Genomic DNA, 14,211 nt, shown 5'->3' on the forward strand with positions numbered 1-14,211 from the left:
CATCTTGTTAACATCCATTATCTTTGAAAGCTGTTGCTCCGTGTCTGGTTTAGATGCAGTATTATTGTGTATTATTAGTGGTATGTACGATTATAAACTTACCTCTTTAGCTACGCCGTGCCACTGCTGGTGACTCACGCACATATCCATACGCTCCTTATGGAAGAATTTACACTTCTCTGGCACCAGGAGGACGTCACTCACGAATTCACCAACTGAAACAAACAAAAACAACGCACACGCCATTGGCAAAGGTACGTCTCTACCGTGCAGCTGATTTGCAGGAACGATGCAGACCGCAGAACATTACCTGTCCAGCAAAGAGATTGCAAATTTACGGCCATCAACACATGGCCTTTTTATAATGAGCCTATTACAAACAGGGCGAGTGACATCTGAACAGACATCTGGTCAGTATCAGGAGACGGAACAAAGATCGGATTCATACAGCCCATCACACAAAGAGAGCAAGAGAGAGAGACGTCTCGTATTGCAATTTCATTATATGACAATTGTAGCACAGAATTAGGATTCATTTTGAAAACAGCAAAGGGCGTTTCGGAGCGAGTGGCGGCTTAGTAGCTCAGATGCCATGAAATGGGCCAGTCTGGGATTGTGTGCCATATGCAGGAGAGTTATTACAGAGCTGATTTCAGGATGGCTGGGAGGCCAATCTGACCTCGGAGGGAGAGAGGGAGAGAGTGAGAGAGAGAGAGAGAGAGAGAGAGAGAGAGGGAGGGAGGGAGAAAGAGAGAGAGAGCGAGGGAGCGAGAGAGAAAACCCTCTGCTTTTGTGAAGTGTCTTCACAAAAAGCAGAGGGTTTTGAACATCCACAAACTGCTCATTTGGTCCTGACCACGAAACAGACCGAGGGCCAAATCAGCCCGAATCCGGAGAGCCGGAGAGAGGAGGGCAGGGAAAGAAAAGGGCAGTGTTTTGGAAAATGAGAGGGTTTGGAGGAAAGATCTGGAAATAGCAGAGAACACAGCTGTTCTTCGAACCACGGCTCGCTCACCCTGCACGCACTCGAAACGCACACGCATTCCTGCTGGAAACAGGCCCGTCGGCCCTCAGGGCGCAAATCAACTAAACCCCTTACATAATTCAATAGATCAGCTGAGAGATCTTATTCATACAAACCAAACAAGCCTGTCCTTGCAGCAGAGCCGCCGATGACTCAACACACTGTCAAACCCAAAACACATCAACACGTCTGCAAATGACCACGAACAACAGATATGATATCAAATCGACTAAACCTTCATACATTACTTTTCTGTTCAAGGGCTTAAAATTATTGTAGTTTGCGCTGTACGGCGGGACAAACTGTTCTATGTCTCGATAACTTAAATCCCGTGTTTGGGTTTTTCTTTATGTAAACATGTTCTTTCCGGTATCCTTGCAGATACAGCATCATGTACAAGTTATTTTACATACCGTGTAAGGTTTGCAGGATTATTTCGAAATCTGTGTATTTTTCATCAAATATCCTGGTGCCTTACATAGATTTCCATTGTAAGCCCATTACTGTAAATTACGTTTGCTCGTTTTTACATTGCGAATCATTTTCGTGGTAATGGACAGTAAGTCACAGGTGCTGTCAATACGGCTCGTATCAAACTAGGAAAATTCCTGTAACACAACCGGCTCGACGGAAAAACAGCGCGTGTGATTCAGCAATAATAACATTATTTGTTTTCCAGCTACAGCTGAAAAAGTGAAAAATAAATCCTGGCAGCTTCTGCGAGGCTGTGCGGCTGGAATAAACAAGGTCTCATTGATATCGTGTTATGAGAGAAAAACCTGCATTATACAACCATAAACATCTCAAACAGCATTGTTTACACATGACATCAATGCGATGAAAGCTTAACTTGGTGAATGCGGCAAACTTGCATAACTAAAATATTTCTTTAACTATCCAGAAAGAGTCTGAACTACTTTTGATGGTGTTTTCGTCTATTCTGGAGCTCCACATGCGGTAATGCGATCTACGGCTGGAGTATATAGGACATTTTTACAATAACTTTCCTGTAATATTTAATACATTCAGGTCAGAGGGAAAAAAAAGCGCGACTTGGATGAAAGCAAAAACATAAAAGAGCTTTCAAACGCACAAAAAAGCAGGACGTTATGTGGAATGACTCATTTGGGCATTCTTTTCCATTTTTTATTAAATAACCGCGCGTGGATTGGGCAGACGCAAAGCGCTCGACATGTGATGGCAAATTGCGGGCGCACGCCGTGATCAAGCGCTCTCAGATGATCCAACAATGAAAAGAAAAGCATTACAATCGGTAACGGTCACAAAGGGAGAAAAAAAGCCATAAAGAAGAACGACACACACAGGGCAGCAGCGCACGACTTCATAGTTTATAGCACAGTTGCTCTGCTCAGCCCCAGTCCTGCATCAAAGATTTATAACTATTACACATTAAACGCAGTATAATCTTCCTCCGAATTTTTTTATCTCCGGCTATATCTGCTAAACGCTGGGTCACGCTGGAATCCGTCTGCCTCTGTCCATTTTCAGGAGATGAACCAGCGTAACCTTTGGAGCTGAACATTGCTGATGTTTCTGTGAAGCAGAACTGCTGTTGATGTAGCACAACCCGCGCCGCTAAAGAGCCGTTTATCTCAGCACTACGCCATTTTTGTATCATTCAGGCCTATTAGGGCTAAAGAGAGAAGCGGTCAGCACTAAAGCAAACCAAACAAAATACTAGAAAACATCTGCTGACGGCCCATTAGGAATTAACCTCAGCCCGAACTGAAAAAAGCGAGCCGATGCTTGAAAGTGAAGAGCTAATGATCGAATATGAGCTCCGCTCTCTCTTGTCCAGAACGCCTCTTAAAACTCTCTTGCAGAGTAATTACTGCAGTCTATGACTTGCTCTCTATTCAGATCACCGGGAGAATACGGCTTTAAATATAAATGAGTGCAAGATGAAATACTAAAGTAGATTTTTAAGAAAATGAGTGCCTGCAGTGCTGGGCAAAATATTGAATATCAGATATTGAGATAATTCAATGAAATTAAATTCCATTTTATTTATATAGCGCTTCTCATAATGTCATTATTGCAAAGCAGCTTTACATACATCATAATTGAAATATATAATAGTAGTACTTGAGTGAAAAAAGTAAAGACAGTTTATGGTATTACGATGATACATGGTATTACTGCAACTTGATGAAACTTATCGGTCCATTATTCAATTGGAGTATATTGTTTAATTTAGGTATATTATATTAAATATTGTTGTCAAGACAAACCTCAAATTACAACATAGCAGAAGAATTTGAAATAACAAAACGTGAAGAAAGAATATATTTGTTAAAGTTAAGGTATGTTAACGAGCATATAAGTTGACGTAAACAAATTGTTTATACACTCTAAAAAAATCCATATTAATATAGTATATTTTGCCTTATTTTTACAAAGGAATTTTCCGTATTCATTTTTACAGTTGTTTTACCTCTATTTGACATTTTGCACTGCATTAAATGACATCTTAGCATTAATGGAATTGTCTGTAAAATAAAGGAAAATATACTGGTCATTTTCTGCCAGTACTTTATCCGTTTTTATTTTTTTTACAGTGTATTTATGGATTAAGCAAAGGCCGCAGTCTCCCAGTGGTAGCGGTGGCAAGTAACCAAAACTCCACTATGGATATATGTATGCGTATAAGAGTGGAGAAAAAAACCTTGGGAAAGACCAGACTCAACCGGAGAGCCAGTTCTCCTCTGGAGTATTGAAATAGCACTGCTGCAACTACAGAGAGAATTACTGTAAACTGTCAAATTTGACGGAAATAATTAGCCAGGCTTGTAAGTGAAAAGAGCAAAGAACTAGTGGGGATAGAAAAAATTGAGATATTCAGGTCAGGCCAATATTATTCTGGTTTTAATTGTGTTAAAGATTTAAAGTTACAGTATATCATCACTGAAAATTCTTTCAAATGTAAAAATATGGGCCAAAGATGGAACCAATGGGCAATTTCACTCTCTCAAGTGGATCAAAGCGCAACATTAAAAAAAAGGTGTGGTATACCACAGTGACAAAATTGTGTGGTAGCACAATCACAATTATGTGTTCAATTCATAGTGGACATGTTCTATTCAGATCATCCTTCTAAATTGGGGGAAAATTACTTTTTTAATCATTCTAGAATCTAGAACAAAAGAAAAATAGGAAATATATGAAGTATTGTTCAAATCTGGAGAGATTTTAGGTCTATCGCTCGGGGTGTTGCTATGCGTCTGCCAATATGTGTTCTGGGTGTCTGATCGCCGGCCCGAATCAGTCCTTCTAAAATACTGGACCTTAGATACGGCTCATGTCCCTCCACCAAAGCACATTTCAGAAAGTTCCCCTTTTTGATTTCCCGGATGAGAATCAAAGTCTTCTGTAGTAAAGCAACAGCCGAAGATGCACAATTTGAGGCATTCATGATCGTTGATGCTGAACGAGTTACATGCCCCGTTTACCCTTCGCATTAAAATGCAACGCACACTTTACGACTGCAGATGGTTTTTAAAAGAATCCCTAGAGTTTCACATAAAGGTTTGCTCTCCAGCGATGTTAACTTGTCAAGATTCAATGTAAATACTGCACAGAGAAAAAGATGAAAGATCCAAAACGTGTTTTATGAGGATATACAGTATGTAAAAGCGCCGCTTTCTGATTGGATAATGATCAGATCTGCTTGACTGGAGCACTGTCAAAAGACAGTTTCAAAGCAACAACATAAACAAAGCTTACTGCGCATGCCGCAGTATTTATGATACATGTATTTTAAATACGTGTTTTAATTACAAAATAGTATTTTGTCTTTTGTATTTGATAGGGTTGATGACATAGCTTCATATTTTGTATATGGAAGAAAGGTGGTCAAGGTAAGAAACGTGCAGGCTGCCAGATTTCCATTGTGTTTTTGCATAAATTGCTTGCATAATTTTTACCAGTTCATGTTAAGTTTTGGTGTTTGTTTTAGTAGCCTAGGCTAAATAGTTTGCCAATTTACAAAGTTACACGACCCATTCAACAAATTTTGTATTAAATAAAATGATTATACAATAAAATGTACAAATTAATATTAATATAAATGAAATAAAATATTAATATTATTATCCACTAGCCAGACCAATAAACAAACACAGACCGGAAGTTAACTTCGGGCCAGGTGCGTGCGTTCGATAAAACCATCTATAAGTGTAAACAGTAAATAATACTAAACATCTAATGTTTCTTAAAATCCCTAATTAAAAAAAAGAGAACTGGCATGTTGAACACACACCAGAGAAGTATTTTGACGTAACAAATTGCAAATCTGCACAATCTTGTAAGATCAAACATGATATCTGCCGGCGTCTCTGAGGTTTTCCCGACAGGGCGCAGCAGTCATGTTGCGGTGAGGGTTGAGGGCCAGACGCAGAAGAGCCGCTCATGTCACGCATTACACCACCAACACAAATCACTCTCCTTAATTAAACTCCAGAGGACTGAATGTTGCTGAATCACAATGAAATCTCCCCATTAATAACCGTGATAAGCCCCAGAGGCAGCGGAGAGGTGAGAGTACAAGGTAAAACAGATCCGAGGCTCTCCAAAGTACCGACTTCCAGTCAAGGTTTAAAAAAATCGTATACACCAGAGGCTGCTCTGCCAGACATAATATGTCTAGTGCTTGACTATAACACAAAACACACATATTTTAGTCGGATTTGCGTAATATAATAAGTTTGTTTGACCCTAAATAACATTTTTCTTGCACCATTTTTGCAGCAGACGTGACACCTCATGTACCCCAAACTGTGCAGTCCGAATTGTCTAGTTTAGTTTTCATCTGGAGCCAATAAAACAAAACACATCACATTAAAATAAGCAAGAAATAAGCTGAGAATATTGAGGATTTTGATTTATTTTACGGGCTTGTTGCCTTTCAATAAACCCGATTGTGAAGTGACAGAAAACGATGAGGCAAAAAACCTCATGGTTTGCCAGTTTCATTTTTCTTTTTGTAATCTTCATCCAATTTGTAGTGCTCCACTTCGGAGCATTAAAACCGTTTCCATGGCAACTCACAGGTGGAGGAAAAAGTTGATAAAAACACTATGGAGCTGCTCCGCGCAGATGAAAACAGCTTTAGATGCCGTGCAGAACCTATGCTATTGGCTAGTCGTCATTCAGACACGCAAGGAGTGCGAGTGCATTGTCCGCCCGACCCTGTCAATCAACCGGAGTTGATGAGAGTCAACATCTGCCATGTCAGCTCGGCACGCACGCACATACACAACAACAAAAATCAGCCATCTCGGGAAGCCTCCGACAGTCGGCCCATTTCACAGTCGGCTGGCAGCGCTAATGGCTTTTTTCAGCCTGCGAAAAAGCACAACTCAATCAACTCCTCCAAGAGGGGAGCAATCAGAGCGGGAGACACGTGGAAAACCTTTTCTCTACGTGGATAAAAACAACAGGAAACGAGCATTTTTAAATGACGCTTTAATGTTAAGTCGGAGGTAGCAATTGTGTTTTTTTGTTTGTATTGTGATGTATATCTATTTTGAGGAACAAATGTAGGGCGTGAATTGATTTCGTTCTCTAGGAAGTGAAATATAGTCACACAGAGAAAGAGATGACATTTGGAGCGGGAGATTAAAGGGATAGTTCAGTGGAAAACTCACCCTTAAAGGAACAGTTCACCCAAAGAGAAAAATTCTGTCATTTACTCACCTTCCAGTTGTTCCAAATCTGTATGAATGTCTTTGTTCTGATGAACACGGAGAAAGATATTTGGAAGAATGCTTATAACCACACAGTTCTTGGACCCCATTGTCTACCATAGTAGGAAAAATTACTTTATATTTTTTTTTGTTCTGTTAAACACAAATGACATTTTGAAGAATGTAGGACAGCAAAGAGTTCTGGGGCACTTTTGACTACCATTGTCATTTTTCCTACCATGGTAGTCAATGGGGTCCAAGAACTGTTTGGTTACAAGTATTTGTCCAAATATCTTTCTCCGTGTTCAACCAAATCAAGACATTTATACAGGTTTGGAACAACTAGAGAGTGAGCAATTCATGATGGAATTTTCATTTTTGGTTGAACTATATGCAAGTCATAACCAGTGTTGGGTGTAACTAGTTACTAAGTAATTAGTTACTGTAATTTAATTACTTTTCCCTTGAAAAAGTAAAGTAAGGGATTACTCTTATTTTTTTCTGTAATTAAATTACAGTTACTTCTGATGTAATTTAACTAAATATTGTGTTATATATTCAACAGTGGAAAGACAACAAAATTATAAGCCTAACTTTAAAATGTATGCTTTAATGTATCCTTCTCACAATTATTGGAATAATTTATGTAGTTATTTATTATTTATTTGAATGAATTAAAATTTATTTGAAGCCGTTTCAAGTCTATCCTTGAATTAATTCTAATCAAGGTTGATATGGTATATAGAAAGTAATTAGTAATAAGTAATTAAATACTTTTTGGAGAGAGTAATTTGTACAGTAATCTAATTACACTATTGAATATGTAATTTGTAACTAGTAATTAATTACTTTTTCAGAGTAACTTACCCAACACTGGTCATAACTAGGTGTATATGACTTGCATAACACAGTCAGTGTTGTAATACCATTTATCCTGGCTCTACTAAGCTTTTTAATAGGTAATAGTGAATGGAGGATGACATTTCGATGCACCAAAAAGTACATCCATCCATCAAAAAACTGCTCGACACAGCTCCATGAGGTTAATAAAGGCCTTCTGAAGCGAATCGACGCGTCTGATTAAAATAAATATCCATATTTACAACTTTAAAAACTGTATCGTCTAACTTCCATTATCCATTGGCTGTGCATACACAAGAGTTTATACAGTTATCGTTACAGTTAATATAGTCTCATCTAGTAAAAAGGTGTCAACCGTTGTTATAAATGACCGAAAATGGTGGGGAAAGAGCTAAATTATTTTATTAAAAGATCTGATTGTATTACTTCTCAACTTCCAGCGCTTTCATCTGACTCGGACTGCCAACTCACAAAGCGGTGTATTTACAGTCTTTTACCACGGTGCTGTAGATACAGGAGAAGCACAGTACAATATCAGTGCAAGTAACACTGAACAGTTTGGAAAGATTGAGTCAGGAGGAGACAGAGAAAATAACACGCTTAGAGACTGTTAGAGAGAGAGACCTAAATGACTGGGTTGCCATTTTCAATTGATATACTGTAAGAACTTCTGGTAGTGATACAGTGGATTGCAGTGGACTTCTACAGTGACCCAATGAGAAAACAATAACACGCACGGTCTCACAGCACAATGGATCTCCATCAGCCTCATGGCTTCTGTCTTAAGGAAGAAATTAGATTTTGATTCAGTACTGTCACAATATTGGCTTTTCGCCCCTCTGGCACCTTCTGTATATAACAGAATAACAGAAAGCAGCGACTGAACTACAGTCTTAAGACCAAATGCTTTCAAATTTCACTTTCAACTTTACTTACTTTCAACAAGTACTATCATAAAACGCTACAGCCAATATTGAAATAGTGCTTCTTTAAATACATACAAGAGCTATGCTTTGCCAACACAGATCCATAAAGGCAACCTGAGCTCCAATTCAAGCTTTGAGGTTAACGTCTGCTTTGAAAACGATCTTTATTACCCCGTTCAGACGTAACCCTGTCACTTTGTTCTTTGTTCTCACACGTCTCATCTCCACAATGACATCTTTAACCCCATTGAACTTTCAGGAAAATTGCCCGTTCAGAGACAAAAGCCTTGTCGATCAAACCACTTACCCAAGCACTTGTATGGGACCACTATGTGAGCGTGGCCCTTGCACTGCTTCCTGTCCTTCTTACACCAGTTCTCAATCTTGACCGGCTGGTTGGCCTCCACCACGTTCGTGATCTGCAGCTCGGGATAAATCTGAGCGAAAGAAGAATGCGCTTCAGTCAGAGAGCCAGGCTGTGATAAGGGATGGGGATTTTTCAATAATTTCATATTCGGATATTTGAGCTCATAAAAAACGAATATTCGAATGTTCATTTATTTAAATTAAGTTGATAATGGCGTAATTTGTTACGTTTTTATTTAGTCACAATTTCACATCAAGCTTATAATTATCATTAAAGATTCATAATGCATTAATATTGTATCCTATAAATAGGTTTTTTAATGTTGAAAAAAAGAAAAAAACTGCATTTAAACCTGCGCAGAACAGTATAATACAAAAAGAAAACAGACAAAACAAAACGCAACGTATATTCACAGTCTGTGATATATGGTTATCATGTTTATTTTGTTTTACAAGAAAAACAAGCATAGGTCTACTTTACTCTGGTGAAAGTCTGTTTAACAAGCCGACAGCAATCAAGTAATCAGGCTTGATACCACCATGCCGACTGTTAAGATCCTAAAAAATACCCCGCAACAAAGACGGAGCTATTGTAGTGCTTGTTTACATGTTTATTACGTGACCGTCATCTGAGGAAGATATTTCCTGCTGATCAGCACCGCATATAAATACAGTTTTCTTTGTCATTCACGGTCTTGTTTAGCTTTGCATTATATTTGCATCAATAAATAAGGTAGGCCTATTTATTTCAACTAAGGTAAGGAATCACAGCGCGTTCTAAACAAACAAAAAAAGCATCCGTGCAAATTTATTTACTTGTAACCTGAAGGCGAGGACCCTATTTGAACTTCTTTGAAGGAAAATTCAGGCTCTTTAGGTATGAAAAAAGGTGCCAGTCTTATGTTAAGGCCAAATTCATTAACATTAGTTGCAGTGAAATGTACATTTTCATGTTTTAAGTTGTTGAAATTAGCATTACTTAATATATTTGTATCGAACAAATATGAATTTTCTAAGAACAACCGCTCCGAACAAGTTATGGTAATAAATGAATTACTGTTAATCATTTAATATTACATTTGTATTTTTATACCTAATGTAAGTAATGTTAACGAATTCTGTGGCTCACCAGTTTTGAAACAATTTAATACGGTGATGTGAGCCGAGCATAAAACGCGATCCGGGCATCCGGTGTGTAAACTTAAAATATTTAAACTAGCTTGCGATCTGAGTGAACAAAGATTTAGGAACACATACAAATGATTTTTTTATATTTTCTGTACATTAAAAAAATCATTACAGATGAAGCGAAGAAGCGTTAAATAAGACGTGAGAACTCTAAGGTCTTCTGTAGAGTTAACTTAACCTTGTGGTGACGCAGTTTTATTCTTATGAAAAATAGGAATATTCAAATAGCATTTTTAATATTCGAATAGTTATTGCGGATCGAATATTCAAACATTCCTGCACATCCCTAGCTGTGATCCGCAATCTTCAGACGCCATCTGCTTCAGTAACTAACTAACATGATATAGTCTCTTCTGAAAAGCCATTAAAAGCACAAGCTCAAAACGTACAGGGAAGGAGTTGTTGTGTACAGCAATATTTGACATTCGATCGAATTGGGTTCGCTATATTGTTTTTTTAGTATTTATTAACGTGAGGGTGTTGGGATAATGGAGCTATGAATCTATGAGATGGAAAGTATGACTGTTGCACCTCTGAGCGAGACGCTTAACCCCAAAAGTGTAGTGTAATACAATATAGCCGACAAAAAGCAATAAGCCACTTTTCACAGGCAACCTCTTAACCGCGGTAAAATCACTGTAATACAAGTCTTAAGTGACTTATTGCTTTAATAACACAGTGGCAACAGCACATATGGATAAAAGCAAAGCATTGTGTAACAATATTTGCTTCGTGTAACATTATTTTACCTCTTGACAGTACTGCAGCACGTCCTCTTTGGTTCCGACGCATGTATTGGTTCCGGAAGGGTCCGGCTCCCAGCGGCCAGTCTGGATGTTAATGTGCATGTTGAGTTTGCCGCAGAACATGGCAACCTGCGGCTCGGCCACCGCGAACCCGGTACCCGCGTTTGCTGCCAGCGCCTGTGAAGCAGAAAATGAGAGGCGGGTGAGCGACTGAACGAGAGGAGGAAGTTAATGGCCGTTCTCATTACAGGCCAATAAACGTTTAGCGGGTTCAGACCTGCCATGGGGAACTCATGGGGGTCTAGACGTCATGCTGGAGTTCTTCGATAATGACTGATTTGACCCAGAGATGAAAAAGATCATTAATTTCCCATTTTTTTCACGTTCCTGACCCGCATCCCGTTTAATGACTAATCCTGAAGGATTTCAGCAGCTAGAGCCTGAAATGCTTTGACAAATAAGATTTTGTTTTATTTATTAGCTCCGTTTACTATTCAACTACAGTTTTCAAAAGGTTTGCTCTTTGGAATTTTACTGTTTTTCTAATCATGACGTGTTTTCTGTAAAGCATTTCTTGATTAAGTCAGTACAGCACATTGAATAACTTGTGTGTATTAAATGTGCTATAGAAATAAACTTTTACTTTTTGTCACATCCTGACAAAACGATATATAATGGATATGTTTGTAAAGCTATTAACATCATTTTCTCAATATTTCTATATATATATATATATATCGTATATTTTATGTACACAGAGCAACCAGATGTCCTGTTAGATTTGCTGTAAACACAGCATTGCACACAAAACTGTATCCCACAATGCAACATAACTCGAGATATTATAGTTTTGATTTTAGTTTCATTTCATTTAATTAATATTTTAAATTGGCTTTTATTTTTAGATTATTCGTTTTTATGTTAATATTAGTTAAAGTTTTAACAATTTTGGTATATGCTTTTGTCATTTTATTATTTGTTTATTTTTTATGTTGCTTTATAATATTAATTCATTTCCATTTTAGTTTTATATTTATAATTTTAGTGTTTTTAAATTATCTCAGTTAGTGTTTGAGGCAAAATTTCAATTTTTCCTTTAGTTAAGTTTTTCCCATAATTTTTAGGTCAATATTTTATTAGATTTCAATGAACGGAAACGTTTTCCAAGTTTTAATTTTAGTAAACTAAAATAACCTTGGTTTTCATGTTATAAATGCAAAAAGAAACAAACACACAAACACAAAATTAAATATAAAAGGCAAAAAACATTGTAATTTCTAAATTGTGACAACCAAGAAAACATATAATTTGTAACATGTAACAATACATCGATATTGATCATTATGTCTAACTATACGACGTAAATATACCTATTTCACATTTTACAAAGAACCTTAAAGGACTTTTATTTCATGTGTGACTTGATGTTTTTCCATTATTGTTTTCTTTGTTTAAAAAAATGAAAGTGTATTTTTTCATTGTGGATGTCCCAATTTGAGATACAGCATGTGCAATTTTCAGAGAGTTCAATTTAATGTTCATGTTTGATATTTTGGTTGCATTTGTGAGTCAAGATTGTGTAAAATAGGTACATAATATCTTAAAATCATTATTGTATCACTGGCTAAGAGAATCGATATAAGATCATATTTGGCGAGACGTCCCCTTTACACCCTTATTTATCTCTTGGGTCCATTTTTCCTGAAGAGAACGACTATACTCTTTAAACAAATCTATTCTGTCAAGTTTTAGAAGCACAAGCAGCTGACAGAGATAAACGAAATGTAACCAAAAACCAATTTCGATTTGACGGGGTCTTTAAAAACAAGACCTCAGATACATCTATTCTCATAGTAAGTATAATGTTCAAGAGAGGACAGTGTAAGAGTACAAGAGATATTATCTCTAGAGATATTTCAATGCTCCAGGGTCACGGTCCCATCAAAATGACTTTAATTTGATTTGGTTTGTTTGCTTACACACGCATCACTGCATTGAGAGTCTTTCTGTCCCATCCATGTGTGTGTTCAGCACACGGTCATGCCTCCGAAGACACACCCTGACCTTCCTGGATGCCTCTTCGAATGGCTCCGAACGCTCCAGGGACTAAACGAAAATGTCCGACAGTCCCTAAACGCATCATTTCCTGTTGATGGCTAGGTTTGATGATACCCGCCTCGCTGCACAGCTCATATCAGTGGGACTAAAGCAATGCCCCGCTTACAAACATTTACTGTCCACGGCTCAGGTACACAGTACAGGGGGTTTTGGACACAGATCAGGGGGATTATTGCCATTACGGTCAGAAATTGTACAAATTTTATGTTTTGAGTCACAGAAAAGCCCAAACCTGGTTTCACTAGCTCATCTAAACCCCCCACACCGTCATGAAACCAGCGTAGTTCCCTCTCGCCGTGTCCCTCTTTGCCCTTCCTGTAGACAGGACACGGGTCTCGTTCACAATACCATGTTCTTCCTCTTTTCCGAAACAGGAAGCAGCTACGCCCGGTCTGTCATTAAAGGTCTATACAAACATGTCTCGGTTGTGATGAAAATGGATGGAATGATGATTCACACCATCAATGTCACTGAGATTACGCAATTAAAATATGAGCAAACTGATCTTTCATTATTGCAATTGAGGAGCAATTAAAGGGGCGGCGCGTTATACTTAAGTGTTTGAAGAACGGGAGGTCAGGTCACAGCCCAGACATGTTGAACTCCTTATGTTGAGTAACATGTCTCAATGCACCAATGTGTTCAGTTTGTTTGACAGTTTTACACAAACACACTTCTGACAGAGCAAACTGAAGAACCTGCACTTGAAACAAAATTCTTATGTATGCGCAAACAGACGGCTAAACAGGACTCTTATCATAAACATTACAAAAACGTTTACCAAAACATTATGTTAAACGTTATTTTGTTTTATTGTAAAATAAAAAAAACTAAATGATTTCATTTAAAAACAATAAAGCAAATTAAACAACACAGTAAAAAAACTAAACTAAATTTATCAACTAAATTAAAAAGTTTTTAAAACTAAACAAAATTAAGAAATTGAGCTACATGTGTGTTTGTGTGGGTTAAGACATCACATCTGGACACTGCAATGTAGCAAGTGATGGAGGGTAATTTGATGACTGTGCTAAAAACACGAGCAGCAACAGATCGTGTGGAAAAACGTCGGAGTTTTGCAACACAAAGTCAATTTCATAATAAACAAACTAGTCATTAAACTTAACGATCATAAGAAAACTGAACTAAAATAAAAAAGAAAGCAAAATGCACAACTAATTGAAAGTGACAACATACACACTCTCTGCAAACTATATTTCTAAATCATTTGAAAATTTAGGGTCCAGTGTTTGAAATTTAGTGGCATCAAGTGGTGA

General features: G+C 37.6%; 1 protein-coding gene across 5 annotated transcripts in view; it reads right to left on the reverse strand.

The window, feature by feature from the left end:
* Window positions 1-14,211, reverse strand: part of aplp2 (amyloid beta (A4) precursor-like protein 2) — an 83,624-nt gene that overhangs the window by 29,968 nt on the left and 39,445 nt on the right. For all 5 annotated transcript variants that reach the window (XM_057348137.1, XM_057348135.1, XM_057348133.1 and 2 more), the window contains exons 2-4: window positions 10,820-10,993; window positions 8,824-8,953; window positions 103-215 (exon numbers count right to left, since the gene is read on the reverse strand). In XM_057348137.1, the coding sequence (XP_057204120.1) occupies window positions 103-215; window positions 8,824-8,953; window positions 10,820-10,993 (417 nt within the window). The remainder of the gene's footprint in view (window positions 1-102; window positions 216-8,823; window positions 8,954-10,819; window positions 10,994-14,211) is intronic.

The sequence above is a fragment of the Triplophysa rosa genome, linkage group LG12 (assembly GCF_024868665.1).
Source record: "Triplophysa rosa linkage group LG12, Trosa_1v2, whole genome shotgun sequence".
NCBI classification, from domain to species: Eukaryota; Metazoa; Chordata; class Actinopteri; order Cypriniformes; family Nemacheilidae; genus Triplophysa; species Triplophysa rosa.